Raw genomic sequence first — 21920 nt, 5'->3', positions numbered from 1 at the left:
CTTCATAGTACATGTCATGATCAGTATCTATGTAGTTTCTTACATGTTTATAGAAAACCTTGCCGATTAAACTATAAGGTCTACAAAAGCAGGAACCATATTTATTTACCATTTAATTGCCTGCAGCTGGCACACACTGACAGGGGGTAGGCACATACTGAAGATTACTGCATACAAAAATGAATGAAATCTTAATCTCTTATTCTAGTAGTTTTCTGTGCCCTTGATTGACCTCAGAGTTTCTCATTAGGAGTAGAGTGGGTGTGCTGGGGCCAGAGGATATTGAAGGCAGAGAAAAAGTCTTTAGCAGCCCTGCCATCAAATCGGTAGCTGACATTATATGCTTTAATATTTTGAGGTGTTCTTTTGTATAAAAAGTGATAAGTGAGGAAATTTCAGAGAAAGTGTTAGTACCTTGAAATATCTATGGAGTTGTAGCTGCTATATCCAAAACATATGTCAGTGACTAACTCATGTTGAAAAAATGCTGAGTCATAGTAGTTGTATATATTTTATTAAAGAAGAAGTGATGTTTATTCTGATTTAGACTGTGGCTGAGGGATGGATGCTCTTTATCAGAACCATTTTCAGGCCCACACTTTTTATTACTAACATTCTTAGATCTTAATTAGGTAACTGGGTAGTCATATAACTAAAGAGAGTTATAAGTAACTGCTGAATCAAGGAAGAAAAGTAACAATGGCTGAAATGAAGAAGGAATAAAGACACAAAAGGTGGTCAAAGGAAAAAGGAGAATTGGTTAAAAACAGTTTCTATCTCTGTGAACTGTGTGGAAGGTTAGTTTTATCCATCCTTTTCATTGATGGGCTAGCACTGGTACTAAGAGAGATTCTTGATCATGTCCTACCCAGGGTTCCTATTGATTGACAAAGAGGTTAGTAATAGGGTTAGATAATCTAGGAATGTGAAACTGCACCAATATTCTTTGGAGGCTGCCATCATGGACCTTAATAGTTTAACAGTTCAATAGTAATCAGGAATCTCCTTATTTTTAGGGCAGAATTAAAAAGTTTCATAAAGGCAGGGAATATTTCAGCATTTCATTTCCCTTAATAGAAACATATTTTACCAGTGAAAAGTTCAGATATGAAAGCTGGATAAAAAAAAACAAACAAAAACCTTTGGGCTTCTTTGCCCTCTGAGTTTGGAAACTAAAAAAGTGCATCATTTCAGAAAGGTATTCAGGAGAACTCTTCTAGAATAAATTACAAATTGGTTCTCTTCTAGTACAAATTATAAATTGGTTGGGAATAAAAGCTTGTGTGTTTTTGGTGTCTCTCTGCAAACACATCTAGGAATTCATAATAGCCACAATTTACTATTCTGTGGTGAGAAGGAATTTTGTGACCTTCTGAGAAATTTTGTTTTATTTTTCTTAAGAAGACCACGATAAGGAAGTAAGTGAAATTTCTTGACAATGGGGAGATTGTCTCGTCACTGGCTTGGATTCCCACAAGTATAGAGGGCTCTGAGCAAGCCAACTTGTCATCAACTTGTCCTGCATGTAGGTTCCTAAACTTTACACTTACACAGTTGTCCAGATTTCCACCTGCCCTTATGTATAGAGCAGATGGCAGTGACAGCCATGGAGGCATATCCATGTTAACCTCCCAGCTTCCAGGGGCTCCAAGGTTCAAGTCTAAGACTACTATGAACAGGGAGTTGAAATTCAAAGATGTAGAGGACTGGACAAGGAACATGGATGTTACCCTGGAAGGAAGAACAAATAATTTGGGACACAAGGAACAAGCTCCTATGTGCTCACCATATATCTAAAATTGGGAGGTTGAAGGATACTTATGTCTTATTACCTTTACTTGACATTTGACCACATCTTTCTCGAAATATTCTCTTTCCTTCTTTACCTTACCTCTGATTTTCTGATCATTCCTTGTCAATTATACATGCAAGATATTCTTCTTTTGCTCATCACTTAAATCTTAAATGGGATTGATTTTGCTCTTTAGGGGACAATTCACAATATCTGGAGACACTTTTAATTGTCACAACTGGGGGTGGGTGAGTACTACTGACATCTAGTAAGTAGAAGTCAATGCTGCTGCTAAAAATCCTACAATGCACAGTCAGCTTCCACAACAAAGCATTATCTATTCCATACATCAATAATGTAGAGGTTGAGAAACTCTGGCTTAACTATTGCTGTCCCACAGTGTTTACTTCAAGATAGTTTATGCTTATCTCATACACTCTCCTAGGGTCATCTCATCTATTGCCAATAAAATAAAAACAAGTTTATTCCCTCCCAAAGGCCTATCTCCAGCTAAATTTCTCTTCTGAGCAGCAAACTCATATCTACCAGCTGACTTGGCAACTTCAGTTTTATATCCTAAAGACAGTCTTTTTTTGTTTTGTTTATTTTCAGCAAAAAAAGGGTTCATAATTGAAAAAGTAGTCTGTAATATATAATTGTATATTTTAAATAAAGGGGAATAAAAATTAAATTCTATTTTGAAGAACAAAAAACAACTTAGTGATACTTCATGAGATAATAAGATATAGCTTGAGATGACACAAAAGTTGTTGAAGATAAACCCCTGAGTCTTTTAGGTCAGAAAGGTTTTTACCTAGTGAGTGAAAGAGAAGTTGGTCATTGCATTAAACAGGTACTCAACCCAATGCTGCCTATTGTTGTCTACACTTTCAGAGCCTCCACTATATAATGCTTTAAAACTGACCTAGTCCTAGTTCTGTAGGGCTGTTCTTATAATACATATAAGTTGAAATTCATTATTTTTTAATGGACCATATCTACATACCTTTGAATTGCCTGGAATGCTGAAACATAATTGCTTATGAGATATTTGATGGATATTGAATAAGGGCATTTCCCAAGCAAACATCTCTTTTCCTTTTTCATCTAGTTCAACTCCCAGCTATTTCTTCTTCTACTGCTAACCCCCCCCCCCCCCCGCACAGTGAGTTCATATGCCCCTCATACAGAATGACAAATAGACTAAATCAACCCAATTACTTGCATTTGGGAAAATCACCAGTGAGCAACTGTCATTCTAGTACAATAGTAGATGAGTCCCTTTAGAAACACCCTAATGGGTCATTAAGGGAAAGCTGGAGGAAGGAAGGAGAAAATGTGGAAACTGGCCCATCATGGAATAAGTTATTTGAGAAGTTTGGAACTCCTAAAATACTGTTATCTCCCAAGGAAATCAGCTACCTACACATTCTGAGCCCTTTATTCCCATCGTGGTAAGATAACTGAGAGGAAGGGATGGTGCCCTGAGATAGTGGCTCAAAAGCAAGAACAGATCCCCATGCTTCCAAAACTTTCTCTTTCTTGAAAAGAACAGTCTTCTTCCTCCAACTTGGAGCAGCTTTCTAGAGAGCTGCCCATCTGTCTGTGTCTTAAAAACAAGTCTCCATGTGTGCTATGTGGAGCCAGGCACAGAAGCATGGAGGAAGGGTGAATTACAGAACACAGAGGAGGAGATATAAGAAGATATTGAGCAAAACCTGGGGAATTTCCACCTAGCCTAATTTCAGAATAGGAGGACTAGAAGCCAGTGGGTCACAAGGTTAGCAAAGACCAGGCTCTGCTGACTAATATAGAATATATATATTCTAACTTCTGCAGGATTGTGACTCTTGGATGGTGACACCACTTTATTGAGTCTACTGTTTAGTTGCCATGATGTGGGTACTCTGGAGTTGTTCTCAGGAGTCGTATTATCTCTTAAGTTTCTGTGATCCTTAACACCCATTTTTTCAGAACTTGGGGTACAACCTATGGTCATGACAAAGGGTAAAGATGACCAGCCTGAAGTGGATTGGCTCTGTGACCCTGCTACTGTGGACATAGACCAATGTGTGGTGCCCTTGTCAGCTGAATCTGGACTGCAGCTCACACCCAGATACCAGATTGTCTTTGCAAGCTATGACTTGGAGTACTCTCTTCTTCCTCTTCTGCCCCATTCTATTGATTCATTGATTTATTCATTAATGCCATAGATATTAGGTGGTCAGAGTAGGTTATGCACCATGCTAGGCACTAAAGATGAAATAGTGACATCCCTAAGCTTTGAATTATTTCCATTTCTAGGAAAGGTTTGTCTAATATTAGGTAAATGCAATAATGTGATGCTGTGAAAGGGATTAGCACAGAGTGGTCAAGCCATGCCAGGGAAGGGCACCTGCTGAATGTTTCAAATTCCACCCTGGAGTCAGTGACATCTATGCTGAGCCCTGTGAGGAGAGAAGAAGGTGAGGGCTGAGAGAGGGGAAGAGTAGGTGTGTGCTGTATCAGTGGTGAGAGAAGAAACTATGGGTGAAGTGCCTAGTAATCAGGAGGTAAGGGCTGGCTGAAGGCTGTAGATGGGAGGTGGACAGGAAAGTAAGATAAGACAATTTACTAGATCATGAGATGCTTTGTAAGCTTTATTAAGGGCTTAATTCTACTTTACAAAGCAGAGGTTCAAATGAAGAAAATAGGTTAAAAAGCATTTATAAATCTGAGGGTGAGCCTGACCTGTGGTGGCACAGTGGATAAAGCGTCGACCTGGAAATGCTGAGGTCACCGGTTCGAAGCCCTGGGCTTGCCTGGTCAAGGTACATATGGGAGTTGATGCTTCCAGCTCCTCCTCCCTTCTCTCTCTCTGTCTCTCTCTATCCCTCTCTCTCTCCTCCTTAAAAAAAAAAAAGAATAAATCTGAGGGTGGAGGAAAGTCCTGAGAAAGGAGAAGAAAATGTTGACCTCAAGTTGTTTATAATTTAATTTAGAATAGAAGAACAACAAAAAATACATGAAATTGACAGTGTAAAAATAAAACTGAATATAATTAAGCACTAAAAAGTCTAGTGAAGATCGAAAGAGCTGTGGGAGGGACACAAAGACAGGATGTACTGTGGGTATGATCCTGTGACATGGGCCTCAGAGGGAGCAGAAAGGGCTAGGTGCTTAGCCCCAAAGGCAGGGTGGTCTCCCTTCTGAGTCCTGGTCTGCAATAAATGGGCCTCTACATTACCTGTGACTCTCTGAATGCCTCCAAGCATTCAGATCTCTGGGTCATCAACAGTGTGTAATACCTACATTCTCAGCTCTAAACACAGAGTAAAATGCTGGCTGTTGTCTGACTCATAACTGGAACAAAAACAAAAACTTTCATGAAGGAAATAGTATTTTTGGAGTCCATCTACTGCTATGATCAGAAGGCTGCCTAGATGTGCAATAGAATCTCCTTACAAGCAGAATGCCCTTCAATAGATTGTGTTTTATTTTTTTGCTTTGAGATTTTATCAGTTTATGGAACCTAGACCTCTGTTTTTGTTATGGGGACACAGTTGAGAGCACGTTCTACTATGAATTAGTGTCTCCCAAATAAAATGCAATTGTAGAAATTTATTTGAGACCTAATTAGTTGTAGAAAAAAAAAGTTTTCCTTAAAAAGAAAAAAAAGAACTGGTTACATGTGTACAACCTATCTCTCTCTTTTCACTTTGGCTTTCTGGAAAGATATTGTTAAACTTGAATCTCGATAATAGCAGAACAACCAGCCTCTGGTTGGTGTATTTGTGTTTCAGTGTTCTCCTGAGTCCTGATTTCTTTTATATCATGTCATGTTAATGTGTGTGCTTGGTTGTAAGGTGTCTCAAAGGTGGGGCTGGTTGGGAGAAAAGAATTAAAGAACTAATGAGAATAGAAATGAATTTTAGGGTAGGAAATGGAATGAAACACAAGGTTGATTGGAGACAGAAGGAGGTAGCCTGCTGAGATACAGTACTGGGTAAAATGAGAGAAAGATGAGATTAAAGAAAGAGTATAGTCAGGGGACCAAGGCATCAGAGAACCACAGAAGATTTTTGAGCAAGGAGTAGCAACATAGAACTTTTTTTAAGAAAGTTGGTCAAATTGCACTTTTGAGTGTGTACTAAACTAGGAGAAAACTAAAGAGGTAATGATAGGCAAGATTAAAGAATCAGCAGTTATGAGAAAAATTTGAGAGGGAAAGTGAATCACATTTGAGCATGTGAAGTAAAGGAATGAGTCAGTGATTACAGTAGGTGTGGAGGGGTATAATTATTGTCAGAAAGATTTAAATTAGAGAAAGGAATTTGGGTGCTTTGCAGAAGGAGGTAGAGAAGGATGAGTGCAAGAAGAAGCACATATGCACCTGACTGTGGGGCCTTAAGATCCCAGGTCTTTATTTTGTCTGATCCTTAACTGAATAGAAAGCAAATGACCACTTCTTCACCAGGCAGGACACCATCAAAGTCAACTAGTATCCTAGTAGAAGAATGCTGCTTTGAGATGTTGGCCAAACTACTTATTAACACAAAGGACACCAGCATAGGAAGTAAAAAGTCACTTAGAAACCCTCCTTAGAAGATTCAGAGTGTTATCATTTGACCACCTATTCAGTTCACATATAAGTTAATAAATAATGGCATGATTTTCTCCTTGGCCCAATGGAGCATTCATTTCTCTTTCCAAGCCAGTATAGACAATTTGCATTTCTGCCAATATTTAATTATAAAAATTTTCAAACATAAAGCACAGTTTAGACACTTTTACAGTGAACACCCATATTACCCACCATTTAGATTTTACTATTAATAGTTTACTATATTGGTGTTGGGCAGATAAAATATATTATGCTCACTTTGTTAAAGATGGCACTGCCCACATGGAAGCCGTCACCCAGGTGATATTAATGTGTTGGGGACGGGCTGTGGGCAGGCATGATTCTTGTAGCCTGGGGCTTGGTTTTAAGACTAAGCCTTTCTCACCCTTTTTGATGTGGGGTGGTACAATCCCATCATGCCTCAGATAAGTGACTTTGTATTAGAGACTTCCCTATTTTGTATATTGGATTTAAAGGTTTTGATTTCTATACTATAATTTTTTTTTTTTTTTTACAGAGACAGAGAGTGAGTCAGAGAGAGGGATAGACAGGGACAGACAGACAGGAATGGAGATGTTGGTCAAATAAGTTTGTAAATATGATATATATGTTTGCTCGCTTGTGACTTATGTTGGGTGTGGGGGATAGGCTATAAGCAGGCCAGGTCGTTGTAGCCTAAGGTTTGGTTTTGGGACTAAGCTTTTCCCCACACCCTTGACTGATTGTATGATCTGGGTGGTGCACTCTCATGAGGAATCCAATTATGCCTTGGATAAGTGACTTTGTATCAGAGACTTCCTTGTGTGTATATTGGATTAAGGGATTTTGGTTTTCTACACTATAAAGTGGGACAGACTAGGAGCTTGGACACACAGTTCCTGCTACCACAATTGCAGGGGCTTCCCTGATCCCTTGCCCTTCATGGGAAGAGCTGGTTTTCTGCTTTTCCCTTGTCTTCTTTTGTGGTTTGCCTGTCTTGGTGAGACACCAATAAATAGGATGGCCCCCCGTCCTCTGACTCCGCCATTTCTTTATTGTCTGCCCGAATCCAATGGGAACCTGCATGTGAATGGCCACGATGGCGGCTCCTGGCCCTACAACTGGCGTAGTTTCCGGCAGGATTCAGAGATTGGTATGGAGCCACCACCCTTGATGGGTGGGATAGAGTACTGGTTGCTGCTCTGGCTCCCCATGGCTGTCCTTTTAGGGGCCATGGGCTACATGTTTTTTACTCAAGAGGAAACTGCCCGAGGTCAAAAGCTTCAGTATGAATTGCAAATAGAACGGCAGAAAAGGCTGGAATTGGAGCGAGCACTGGAGAAGGAATTACAGGTTCACGAGTTGCAGTTTACCCTGGAAGCTGAACGTCTTCACCGGCAGTTGTTGGAGAAACAACTGCGGATTCAAGAGCTCGAGTCTCAGCTTCCGGCCAAAAGCCAGCAGACACAGGAGCCTAAACAGTCACCAAAGGAGCAGCAGCATCAGTGCCGGTGGATTGGCTTTGAGTCAGCAGGAGCAGGCGCTTGCAACTCCTCTTCTGAGGATGAGAAGGCTCAGGATGAAGCTGCCATATGCACACTGAGAGCCCGACCAGATCAGTTGTCACCAAGAAGGTAAAAACCCAGCAACAAAAAGTCCCTCAGGGGCAGCCACAGCCTCCTGCTCAGGTAATGGAACACTCTGTGGTCTGGCCCTATGCCCAGGCAGAGCTGATGGAGTTGGGGGCACATATTAGGCAGAAACCTACTGAATCCCTGGTAACCTGGTTACTACGATTATGGGATATAGGGGTGGATGGCATCATGCTCTCCGGAACAGAGATGGAGAAATTGGCCGCCATTACCACACACTCTTCCTTGAGGCAGCGTCTTCAGAACTGCCATGGCAACCCAGGAGACCATACCCTATTAGAATGGGTGATGGCTGCCATTCGTATGGTCTGGCAGAATGCTGGAGAATTGCCGGGGGCAATGAGTCGGTGGCAGTGCTACAGTGAGTTAGTAAAGGTCCTTCGGGAACTAGGTATGAAGAATGCTGTTTTCAACCCTGGGTCTCGTGGGCCAGACGAGGAAGTGTTTACGGCAAAAATGAGGAAATTTGTCCTTGCTAGCGCCCCGTCAGCCCTTTTTGGGTCACTTGTGGCTATATTGGGCCCCTATGTGGGGCAGCCCATCAATGCCGTTACACAGATGGTAGCAGATTTGGGAGAGCTGGAGGCCGCTCGGGATCATAAAGCAGTGAGGGCTGCTGCCTATGTTTCCCCCCCAACTAACAAGGGAAACGGGCCTGTAAAGGTTACCCAAATGCAGATGTGGGTAGACTTGATTGCGGCTGGAGCAGATAAGGGGAAATTGGATGGCCAGTCTAATAAAATTCTTTTGGAGCTTTGGCGGCAGCTTAAACTGGAACAGAAGTTCCAGCCACTGAGACGAAAGGCCCCAGCAGCTACCAATAAAACATTTGGTGTGCGTACAGCTCAGTTACAAGATTATATGATAGAGATGGCCGAGGGAGAGGAGAACTCCCAAGACCCATTGTACCAGTTTGAATAGGAAAAAGGCCGAGGGACCCATCTAACGGGGATGGGCGGGGACCGGAGGCCACATGTGGAACTGGCTATCCACTGGTCCCCTTCCAATGTACAACGGGTGTTGGCCTTGGTGGATACAGGTGCAGAATGTTCCCTTCTCTATGGAAACCCAGAGCGGTTTGCTGGGACCCCAGTGGCCATTGACGGTTATGGGGGCCAAACTGTTCAAGTGAAGCCAATAACTATTCCATTGGGGATAGGGAGACTGCCTCCTAAGCCATATAAGGTGTATGTATCTCCTATTCCTGAATATATTTTGGGGGTAGATGTCTTGCAAGGACTGTGGTTGGAAACTACAGCTGGGGAGTTCCGGCTGCGGATCAGGGTTGTGAAGGCAGTATTGCGGGGACACGCATCACATTCCCCTTTGCAATTACCCGTCCCTCGGCGTGTGACTAACACCAAGCAGTACCGCCTGCCAGGTGGTTATGAAGAAGTCACAGGGACAATCCTCGAACTAGAAAAGGTGGGGATCATCCGGCCAGCACACAGTCCTTACAACTCCCCAGTATGGCCTGTGCGCAAAGCAGATGGAACCTGGAGAATGACAGTAGATTACAGGGAACTTAATAAAGTTGTTCCCCCTTTGCACGCTGCTGTTCCCTCGATAGCTAACATGATGGATCAGCTAAGCCATGAGTTGGGGACATACCACTTTGTGGCAGACTTGGCCAATGCTTTTTTCTCTATTGATATAGCCTCAGAGAGTCAAGACCAATTTGCCTTCAGTTGGGAAGGGAGACAGTGCTACCCCAGGGCTATTTGCATAGTCCCACCTTGTGCCATGGGCTGGTGGCTGCTGACCTGGCTAAATGGAAACAGCCAGAGGTAGTCCGCATGTACCATTATATTGATGATATTATGCTAACTAGTGATTCTCTTTCAGAATTGGAGCAAGCAGTCCCTACCCTGCTATCCCATTTGAAAGCATGTGGCTGGGCAGTTAACGAGAACAAATTACAAGGACCTGGGTTATCTGTTAAATTCTTGGGAGTTGTCTGGTTGGGTAAGACAAAAGTTATCCCTGACGCAGTTATAGATAAGATTCAAGCATACCCCGTGCCCACTACGGTAAAACAGTTACAGGAATTCTTAGGTTTGTTGGGGTATTGGCGAGCATTTATACCGCATTTGGCTCAGTTACTATGCCCCTTGTACAACCTTATTCGAAAGGGGGTTCGCTGGGATTGGACTGAGCAGGCGCAAGGTTCATTTGCAGCTGCTAAGAGAGCTGTCAAGGTGGCACAGGTCTTGAATGTGTTTGATCCTGCCAGGCCCTGTGAGCTGGATGTTCATGTAACCTCGGAGGGGTTTGGATGGGGCTTGTGGCAGTGGACAGAGCGCCTACGGCAACCTATTGGATTTTGGTCCCAATTGTGGAAAGGTGCTGAAGTTCGTTACTCATTAGTAGAGAAGCAGCTGGCAGGTGTGTATGCTGCCCTCCTGGCATCTGAGAGTATTACAACCACAACACCAGTTACAGTCAAAACAACATACCCTATAGCTGGATGGGTGAGAGATTGGGCAACTAAACCACGTAGTGGTATGGCCCAAATGTCTACCCTGGCCAAGTGGGGTGCCTATCTGCAACAATGCTGTGCTCTTAGCACCAGCCCATTGAGGGCAGAACTGCAGGAAGTCTTGGGTCCAGTCACCTATGCGACCTTAGAGTCAGGTGCAACTGGGGCTCAGGAGGCAGAACCTGAGGTCAGTCCCTACCAGGAGGGGCGGGTGCCCATCCCCGAAGATGCCTGGTATACTGATGGTTCCAGCAGGGGCCAACCTGCCAAATGGACGGCTATTGCCTTCCATCCGGCCACTGAGACTATTTGGATGGACACGGGTACAGGCCAAAGCAGCCAATGGGCAGAATTAAGAGCTGTTTGGCTAGTTGCCCATAATGAACCTTCACCTCTGGTGATCTGTACTGACTGACCCTTTGGATTGCTACTTGGCACATTAACCAGTGGATGGTAATGCACTGTCCATTATGGGGTCAGGCCATGTGGCAGGACTTATGGGAAATAGGACACCAGAAGCAGGTGACAGTATATCATGTCACAGGGCATGCCCCTCTAGCCCATCCTGGGAATGATGAGGCAGATACGTTGGCAAGGGTGCGATGGTTGGAGACTGCACCTGCGGGTGATGTGGCACAGTGGCTCCACCGGCGCCTGCTCCATGCAGGACAGAAAACTATGTGGGCTACGGTTAAGGCTTGGAACTTGCCTGTGTCCTATGCAGAGGTACTTGCAGCCTGTGAGCAATGTGCAGTATGTTCCAAGGAACACCCTCGGAGACCACTGGTGTCACCTGGACAGATCCAGAGGGGTCATGTCCCACTGACACGATGGCAGATAGACATTATTGGACCCTTACCAAAGTCAGAAGGGTACCAGTATGCAGTCACTTGTGTAGATACTGCCACTGGGCTGCTTGCTGCTTACCCCGCTCGTAACCCTGACCAGAGAGCAGTCATACAGGCTCTGGACCGCCTGAGTGCTGCATACGGGGGACCGCTGGTCCTTGAAAGTGACAATGGTACCCACTTCACTTGTTCAACGGTGAGGCAATGGGCTCAAAAGCTGGGGGTGGACTGGAAGTACCATGTTCCCTACCACCCCCAGGCTGCTGGTATCATTGAGCGTTATAATGGACTCTTAAAGCAGGGACTGTGACAGGAGGGGGGCACCGGCTCTCTTACTGGATGGACACGCCGCTTATGGACAGTACTTCGGATTTTGAATGAGCAACCTCGACGGGGAAGCCCAGCTCCAGTAGAGGCCCTCCTGCATCGGACAGCTGCTCCTATTCAGTTGCAGATACGCACCAAGGACATTTTACTCAAGCCAGGTTTCGGACAGCAGGGCAACGTGCTCTTGCCTGCTCCAACAGCCCTTCTTAAAGGACGGCTTCAATGGACTTGGCCCTGGACTGTACAGGCCCCCTATCTGAGATGGGTGGCCTTGTTGGCACCATGGGGAAAGGGGTTAGAGGTGGACCTCCAGTTAACTCCTTGGGCAACCAGCACCTGGCCACCTAAGGTAGAAGTGTATTATCCCTTGAGTGCTCAAGGGGACAGCATTTTGAAGGGCACCTTTGTAATTTCTTTATGGCCAATAATGAGTTCCCCTATTTTACTACACATAGAACCAGCAGATGCTGGTGTATTGGCCAATAAGGTTTGGTATGCCCGCTCAGGGCGGCCTCTGGTGCCAGCTACAGTGCTGTCTGCAGACAAAACTCTGGCCTGTATTCTGCCAGAGGGAAAAGATTTGCCTCTCTTGGTGCCACTGACAGCTCTCTCATTTCGCCCATAGTTTTTGATCTGTTAATCCTATTGCTGTAGTTGGTACTATTTCTGTTTATGCAATGTATCCTACTCCTTGCACAGTGACCATCATGGAAGATGCCTGTGGTTTAGATTGTAAAGCGAGCAAAAGGGGTGGAATGTTGGTCAAATAAGTTTGTAAATATGATATATATGTTTGCTTCGCTTGTGACTTATATTGGGTGTGGGGGACAGGCTATAAGCAGGCCAGGTCGTTGTAGCCTAAGGTTTGGTTTTGGGACTAAGCTTTTCCCCACACCCTTGACTGATTGTATGATCTGGGTGGTGCACTCTCATGAGGAATCCAATTATGCCTTGGATAAGTGACTTTGTATCAGAGACTTCCTTGCGTGTATATTGGATTAAGGGATTTTGGTTTTCTACACTATAAAGTGGGACAGACCAGGAGCTTGGACACACAGTTCCTGCTATCACAATTGCAGGGGCTTCCCTGATCCCTTGCCCTTCATGGGAAGAGCTGGTTTTCTGCTTTTCCCTTGTCTTCTTTTGTGGTTTGCCTGTATTGGTGAGACACCAATAAATAGGATGGCCCCCCGTCCTCTGACTCCGCCATTTCTTTATTGTCTGCCCGAATCCAATGGGAACCTGCATGTGAATGGCCACGATGGCGGCTCCTGGCCCTACAGGAGAGAGATGAGAAGCATCAATCATTAGCTTTTCATTGCATGTTGCAACACCTTAGTTGTTCATTGATTGCTTTCTCATACATGCCTTGACCGCGGGCCTTCAGCAGACTGAGTAACCCCTTGCTGGAGCCAGCGACCTTGGATTCAAGCTGGTGGGCTTTTTGCTCAAACCAGATGAGCCCGCGTGATCTGTATCACACATACAGATGTGATAAAGCCAATTGTGTAGCCAGTGATGGCCACCATCACTGCCGCCTGGCCCATGCAGGTTCGCATTGGATTCAGACAGTCAATAAAGAAACAATGGAGCCAAAAACTGGTGGGCCATTATCTTGAATCCTAGTTTGCACCTGGAAGGCAAGTAAAAACACACACTGGGCTCCAAAACCCACTCATTCAGTGCTCACAAAGCTACTGACTTATTCAAGTTCTCCTAGAATCAAAGGTTTCTAGCTCACCAGACTTATTCACTTCTGTTCTCCATCTCCTTCCTTCTCCCTGCACAACTGGCTTCTCACTCAGCACTCGACCATTTTGGCTGCTTCTCCTGGCCTCCTCCACATGGCCTTTCTCTGCTCTCTCCTTTAATGCTAATCTCAGGAACCGAGAGAGAGCAAGCTCCTGATCTGACCCCATTTTATAGTATAGAAATCAAAACCTTTAATCCAATATACAAATAAGGAAGCCTCTGATACAAAGTTACTTGTCTGAGGCATAATGAGATTCCTCATGAGTGTGCACCACCCCACATCATGCAATCAGTCAAGGGTGTGGGGAAAAGCTTAGTCTTAAAACTAAGCCTTAGGCTATAACCATCCTGCCTGCTGACAGCCTGTCCCCCACACCCAATACAAACTATAAGTGAGCAAACATTTATATCATATTTAAAAACTTACTTGACATTCAACAATGGCATTCTATTAAGCTTTGTTTTGCCTCTTTTTTCATGTCTGTTGTATTTATATTTAAGTTTTAATTGATTCTTAGCCCTGAGAAGATTTTGTGAAGGCTTTTATTTTTAAAAGAAATTAAAAAGTGACATTTAATATATACCAATTAACAAAATTCTTCTTCCTGTAATAAGAAATAAAATTTTGTCAGTGCAATAACACCTGACTTAAAACTGTCTACTTATTTGACACCATAAACCAAAGATGTTATTTTAGAAACTTGGGAAAAGGATATCATCTGGGAAGAGCCAATGAAAGAAATTAATTCTTGGGTCCTAGAGTTGCCCAAACAGGGAAAGGAAGGAGCCTGAGGCAAACATGAAGTGGGTAATATTATGTAAGTTTGTTAGAAATAGCATGTTGTAATGCCAGGAGCCGCCATTGTTGCCATTCACGTGCAGGTTCCCATTGGATTCGGGCAGACGGTAAAAAAATGGCAGAGTCAGAGGATGGTGGGCCATTCTGTTTATTGGTGTCTCACCAAGACAGAAAAGCCACAAGAGCAGAAAATCTGCTTTTCCCATGAAGGGAAAGGGATCAGGGAGGCCTCTGCAATGGTGATGGCAGGAACTGAGAGAGCAAGCTTCTGGTCTGCCCCACTTTATAGTATAGAAATCAAAACCTTTAATCCAATATACAAACAAGGAAGTCTCTGATACAAAGTCACTTATCTTAGGCATATTGGGATTCCTCATGAGAGTGCACCACCCTACATCATGCAATCAGTCAAGGGAGTGGGGAAAAGCTTAGTCTTAAAACTAAGCTTTAGGCTATAACGACCTGGCCTGCTTACCTCCTGTCCCCACACCCAATATAAACTATAAGCAAGCAAACATATACATCATATTTACAAACTTATTTGACCAACACATATGAATGAGAAAGTCTCTCAATACTCTGTCCCAGAAGGTAGAGCTGTTTTATTTATCTTAGTCAATACAAGAGCTAGCTAGTTCAACAAGAAAATGAAATAGAGGTAAGAGGCAGAGATCATATTTTAAAATGTTATCTGATTTTTTTTTATGTGTAAGCTCCCTAGGTTTCTCTTGCCTGGGAAAGTAAAGTGCTCTTGTGCCCCCGAGGATCTTAGAGATAAGAGTGTGAGCATCCTAGCCTTAGTGATTCAGTTGGAGGAGCCTGCCTGACAGTGAGCTGCTCCATGGATTATCTCAGTGATTAAGCCTGGCCTCTTTCACAAGAGCCAGGCAAACGCATCCCATTGTAAATTTAGCTTCGTACATGGGGAAGCTGTTTATAACCACTGTTTATTTACTGGTATGAGGTGAGTAAAAGGAAATGTTCAGTATTTTCTGTGTTGCCACTCATGTAACCTTGTAAGAATTTTTATGGGTCAGTAAATTTTAGTTCTTATCTACAAGGCTATTTTGCAACCTTGGAATCTAAATGACAATTATTATACTAATGCTTAATTCAGTATTTCATGCTTGTAGTTCTGTCTCTGAAACATTCAAATGGAAGTAGGCATTACACCACAGGCAGGAGAAAAAAAAAGACATAATGTAGTAGAAAAAAATAAGAAAAGAACAACACTTACCTTTTAAGGGATGCTTGTAAAATAAAATATTTAAAGAAAAATCCTCCAAAATAATGGTTGAATTGATGATAAGGAAAGATAGCTTCTTCTATCCTGTCTGTTTACAGCCTATTGTTTTGGCTCATGCTATTTTGTTTACTCTGAAAGGAAATATTTTACCCCTTCTGAGATAATTAATTTTTGTCAGCTTTACTGTTTATAAGGGAAACTGAGAAACTGTTAATTGAAATACAGAATGAGTCACTGTTTTCAGCAATTTTTGGCAGCATTCTAATTTGTGTCAATCCCAGCTTAATTATTAGATTTTTTGAAAGTAGAAAGCATATTTGATTTTTTCTCTACTGGTTTTTTCTTCCTCTTTTTAAAAAAATAAAGATGTGCTGCCTGACAAAAATTATATAGTTTATATCAACATGAATTGAAATACCAGTACATTGAAAGTACCAGGAAGTTTATTGTGTCACGCTTGGCTCCTCACAGTACCTAAATATTTAGAAAGCTTACAGAATGTGGTCTTCCTCCTTTCCTCATTCCTACCTCCAACCCAACCAAAAACTGTGATTATTTTAAAGACTCTTTTAGCTGGTATTAAGCCACAGTTAGTTTATGGCCCATCACTAATGATTCACTGAAGTAAACTTCCCAGAAGTCATCAGGGAGAATTCATTTGGAAATCCAATTGAGTGTCACTTGCAGAGGGCAGGCTCCTAGATTAGGTGACCCAGTCATGCATTCTTGAGTTATTTGTTGTAAAAGCATTAATCACTGTGAACCTATTTTCTCCTAATGCAAATACACTACATTGTTACACAGGAATTCTGTTCCAAATGATCATTAATTAGAGAGCAGAAGCTGCTGACTATGGACAGGGTTAATAAAATCTGTCAGATCAATGGCCAATGTAATGGGACTGTTAATGGTTGCTAATAGAAGTTGGCTCTTTCCTGGCTGTGGCAGAATGAAGAGGGGACCGGATGTGGGGGGGAGGTGGTGGCTTTGCTGGGCAGGCAACCATTGCTCACCTCCTGAGGCAGCCTCTGGGTGAGAAGAGCATCCATGTCAGTAAGAGCATTGCCAGTGCTCAGGGCAGCCATGGCTGGAGCACCAGCACCAGCTGTGGGCTGAGGAGGGACTACTGGGGTGACCATGGGGACAGCTCTGCAACCAAACTCCAGCTGCTTGCATGCCACATCCTCCCAAAGGCTACAGGTCAGGGTGCATCGAGCACTGGGTGCTGTGGCCACTCCAAAACTTTGCTTCACCCAACATTAGGTCAGCAACAAGATGAAGCACGTCACAATAAGGGTGATAATCTCCACTAATGCTCACTAGAAGTTTCCTGGGCCAAGGAGACAGCCCTTTGCTTATCTCAGTCTTCAGAGTGGTACCCCTAAATGTGCACCATTCACTATCCCATTTAATAACCCAGGAAGCTGAAGTTCAGACAGATTCAGTAATTAGTCCAAGGTCAGTTTCAAAACTGTGTCCTGCCACACTATGTCCCTTTATTGGAGAGAGAGAGACACAGGAGCTGCAGACTAAAATCAGGCCAAAAAAAAGAAGCAAGGCAGGACAGTGGACCTGGAAGCCTTCTCATTTGCACTTGCAGTCAGGCAGTATGTTCAGGACCAACCTTGAGAAAAGTATAGAAAAGTATGATTTGTCCAAAATGCTGTTTCTCAAGGCTTTGCCACTAAAATGTGGGTACCCTGGGCTTTAAGAAGCCTGACTACTTTGTCACCCAACAGCAGCCTTGACAGGGGGTCCTCGGGCCTTCTCTGCTCAGTATTACCCTATACTTAAGACTTGTTCCTTCTCATCCTTCGCTTGGCCCATCAATACTTGTTTCCTGTCATCTAATGTCATGGTCTCCTGACTGTACCTTAGCTGGGGCAGGTAAGGCAGGAGGAAGCTACTGCCTCCTGGGGCTGCCTCTGAGCCCCAGAATGATGGGACTGGCAGCAAAGACCATCCAGAGCCATTGCCCAGGGTCCCAGCTGCATGGGAGCATGGTGATGCAGGCACTGTGACATTCTTAAGTCCCAGTGACTGCTCTAACCAAGATGTTGACATAGCTGCCTGGGGGCCCGGGAATGGGAATGGGATGGAGCGTGCAGGTGAATGCTACGGATGCACGCGGATGGAAGAGGAATGACATAAACGTAAAAACTGTAAAACATCAACACTAATAGATGTTTCCAGTGAGTAGAAAGTATGGCAGAAAGGAAAATTTAATGTGTTCGATCAATGTAAGTACATTTCACATAAACTTAAGCCACCTTAAGCAAGTCTCAGTAGTCTTCCCACCTGAAAACACCACTATTACTAAAGGCTTATTTCCTTGATTATGTTATTTGAAAAATGTAGTGTGAAGGGTATGAGAGATATGAGAGAGCAGGTGGTTATGAAGGAGAGGATGAAGCGGTGAAGGAGTGGGGAGGACATAGAAGGTTTTAGAGAGAGGCTTGTACACACCCCACAGCACCCATCTCCCATCAACAGGATGGTTACATACCGCCAAGTGCAATGGGAAATGCAGAAATGGCTAAGAGGTGTTCTCTGGCCCCCGAGATCTTACAAATACACATCAGAAGTGCTAGACTGAATGGCTCAGGATAAAAATGCAATCAAAATGAGTGAGAGAAATTAGCAAGAGGAAAATTCAGAGACAGCATCATGGAAGATTGCATTGGTTGTGAAGAACATGGATGATGAGAACACAGGAAGAGAAGGCACAGTTCACACAGCTGAGGCATGAACAGAAGTGTGAGGCTATGAGCAAGAGGGCGAGTACAGAAAAGAGTGAACAGCCTGGTTCCCATGGAGGAGGTGTGTGTGTGTGCACGTGCATGTGCACGCACGTGCGCGCATGTGCGTGCAAGCATGTGTACATGTGTGTTAGGAGAGGGAAGCAGCAGACAGTAAGTAGGATAAGAGAAGGTGACCGCACATTACAAAGAAACTTGGTTGCCAGACAAAGGAGTTCAGGTCAGTATGATAAGCAATAGAGAGCCACTGTTGGTCCTTGAGCATCTAAGAAGCATGATCTCAGCCAAATTTTGGAAAGTTTCATCTGGTGGTTGTGGAATAAGGTAGGTTGAAGGTAGAAACACTGGAAAGTCAAGGCACCCTGACATGGCTTGTCATCTTTTCTCCTCCAGCATACATTCATATTCCCCTTCTTACTGGTTGAAGTCATCCTCAGGCCACACTGCTATCCATTGAAGAAGAAAGGACTCACCTTGTTGGCTGTTGCTAGTCTTGGTTACATTAGCAGGTAAGAATAGCAGAGAGAAAATAAACTTACTGCCATTCAAGTCTCTAAGGAATAATTCAGAAGTATGTATTTCTGAGAGTGCCTTTATATTGAGTTAATGGGGATTCACCCATTTTTAAATTTTCAAGTAAGAAGAATTTTTATTGTTTGCTTTTGATACTCATGGAAACATCACAGGCAAGAGAATACACAAATGAGCACACATGCCTATGCACACACACATACAACAAGTCAAGAGTTCCTCTCTCCTTCTTGTAGCAAAGCTACACATGCTGCTTTCCCCAAGAAAATGTTGATATTTGGGTCCATTTGCAAATTAAATATTTCAAGAGCTGAGTGATCCAAGGCATCTAAGTATATCTGTTCTAAAAAGGCATTTGAAAGGCTGAGCATGCTGGGTTTGGGTCCATTCCTGTTGCCTATATCATTATGTGTTTATTTGCATCAACATCTGGCACTAGAGCTCTTAGATGGCATTTGGGCCATTGCCCAGGGCCCTGCAGAACATCCTAGCTGGAGGCACGATAGATCACTTAAGCTGCTGGCCTAGATTTTATCATATCATCACCTAGAAACACTGATTCTCAGAAATACTGTCCAATGATCTGTCACTAAGGGAAAGTGCTTGGTTTTCCACCCAGTGAGTGGAAAACTTTTTTTGTATTCTACAGCCTTGTCATCCACTCTGTGCTTCTGCTTTACTGAAAGGGACATGCCAAACACAATCAGAAGCTAATCATGATGTTCCTCCTCTACTCTAGGCTCACATAAATTGTTCATATCTGGCCTGACCTGTGGTGGCGCAGTGGATAAAGTGTCAACCTGGAAACACTCAGGTTGTCGGTTCAAAACCCTGGGCTTGCCTGGTCAAGGCACATATGGGAGTTCATACTTCCTGGTCCTCCCCCCTTCTCTGTCTCCTCTCTATAATGAATAAATAAAATCTTTTAAAAAAATTGTTCATATCTGACAGTCTGGGTAATCCCCAGTCCCAATGTAGAAGAAAGTTTAATTTGGTACAGGGATGTCAGAGACAGAATTCAGAAAACAAACCATTCTAAAGGGCCTTTGGCTCCCATGCCTGTTCCATGGGCTTCATAAGCCTCTGTCTTAGAGAAAGTAACCTTTGTGCTGGAACCCAGATGATGGCTCCATCCCAGACTTTCCTTCCCTTTTGTGAGCTCTGGTCCTCCCACCCTTTTGGACCCCTCTTTCCCCGAGTGTCCCAAGCTCTTTCTTGCTTTTCCTGTCTTACAGAAAGTACTTGCTCAGTAAATCTACCCCATGATCCCAGTGATCTACACCATTCTCCAGCCTGTTTTGAGAAAGACCATTTTAGAGAATAAGGATTGAGTTGGGGACCTCCTGTCTGGAACACTGTATTGGAAAAGATTCTGAGGCCTTACCAAAAAAGAGTTGCATTATCATTTAGTGATTTCTGCCAATTTCTGAATAATGGAGAGTAGCAAGATAAGTTCCATGTATTTGCCAAGTCTGGCTTAACCCAAATAAGTAAGTTCTTAAAGACAGAATACCCAGGACCAGGGATGGGGTAAGAGTATATATCCATCAAGACAGTTCTGTTGTATGGGCTAGGGAGAAGCAGGGTGGTAGCTGATTGATTATGCACATGACTTTACATACTCTGTTTTATTTTGTTTCATTTTATTTTGGTGGACTTCGATCTTATTAATTCTTTCCAACTGTAACTTTTGGAGTTCATATATGGGATAGTATTTTTGATCTATCAACATTTTCTGCCTAAGGACTTGAAAATTGATTGTTAACTTTCAAACCTGACCCTTAACCTTTTACTTCTCAGAAACCAAGAAGGCACAAGAGCAACTAAGACCACTGGAATTTGGGGCAGGGGGATTGCAGTGGCTGCAAAAGATAGAAAACAATGTGCAAGATGGCTTGGCTTGTTGGTGCCTGGGCATGTGTTCTGACAATGCAGGGAGTTGGGTGGTTGCAGAGAAGAGGTACAGTAAGATGGGATCAGGTGTGAGTATATCACATGGCCATTCAACTAGCTATTTGCTAGTGCCAGGCACTGTGCTAAGATACCAAGGGTATAGCAGTGTAGCAGCTACCATGCTGCTTACAGGACTTTCTGGGAGAGGTATGTGTGCACACAGTGGGAAGACAGGTTGCTGAGTAGGGTATGCTCAGGGTAGGGTTCCACAGACAGCATTCTGTGGAACGCTGAGGACTCTCTTACAAAGGAGTAATGTCTAAGCTGAGACCCAAAGAAGGAGTAGGAATAAGTCAAAGAGACAAAAAAGACCTCCAGGCAGAAAAATCAGCGTCTGTAAAGGGCTGGAGGGGCTGAGGGTGTGGCTGAATTGCAGAACATGAAAGAGCTAGATCATAAATTCACATCAATGAGTCTGGACTTTTAAACTGAGGGGTTTTCTGTGGAAAAAAAAGTTTTAAGCAGAGGAATGCAATGATGCGGCTTATGTAAGAAAGATGATTGGAAAGTTGATTTTGGCTGAAGTGCAAAAATTAGAGGAAAAGGGCAAGGAGACTAGTTGGTGGCATTTGTGAGACTTAATATTAGCTAATTGATGAGAATATCAATCAATTTTAAATAGAATTAGAGGAGGAGGGTGGGACAGGAGACTAAAAGGTCCTCGAGCATTAGAAACCTGACGCCTCACTGGATTCAACGACATGCCCAAAGTCATATGGCCAGGGAAAGCAAAGCTAGGACTTAAATAGAGGTCTATTTCCAAATGCAGCTCTCTTTCCACTTTATTCACATGGCCAGGTATTTATCCAGCTCACTTCATGTGTAAAGCAATGTCTGCTAAGTGCTGGAGGAGTTGGGTATGCAGAAGAAGCTTGACATGGTCCCTACTGTTTCTCAAAGTTTTCACAATGTTGTTGTTTCCAGTTCTGTGCTTGTGATGTTGGTGATGTAATGGAGCAAGTGGAAGGAAGCATAGCAGAAATGTGACTAGGTGGACCCCAGTGGTTTGAGATTTTCACCTCCATATCATTAATGAAATAGTAAACCAGCTTTTGGTCCATCAGGTCCCATTATTCCTAGAATAAATCAAACATACCTGTATGTGGGCATGTTGTGCTGCACACTGACTGAAGCTTCCCTACATCCGTCCATTTTCTAGTTAAGAGAGTTCAGACTCTTTGCTGCCTGCTGTCTCCACCC

At 43.5% G+C, this 21920-nt stretch overlaps 1 protein-coding gene across 1 annotated transcript in view; it reads left to right on the top strand.

The window, feature by feature from the left end:
* The window catches only part of ADTRP (androgen dependent TFPI regulating protein), an 85562-nt gene that overhangs the window by 30940 nt on the left and 32702 nt on the right, over positions 1-21920 (top strand). Inside the window, exon 4 of the mRNA XM_066372244.1 lies at positions 18630-18745. Coding sequence (XP_066228341.1) covers positions 18630-18745 — 116 coding nt within the window. The remainder of the gene's footprint in view (positions 1-18629; positions 18746-21920) is intronic.

This window comes from Saccopteryx leptura, chromosome 3 (assembly GCF_036850995.1).
Source record: "Saccopteryx leptura isolate mSacLep1 chromosome 3, mSacLep1_pri_phased_curated, whole genome shotgun sequence".
In the NCBI taxonomy this organism is placed as follows: domain Eukaryota; kingdom Metazoa; phylum Chordata; class Mammalia; order Chiroptera; family Emballonuridae; genus Saccopteryx; species Saccopteryx leptura.
Note: the sequence above shows the minus strand (reverse complement) of the source record. Positions and strands in the feature narration are given on the sequence as shown.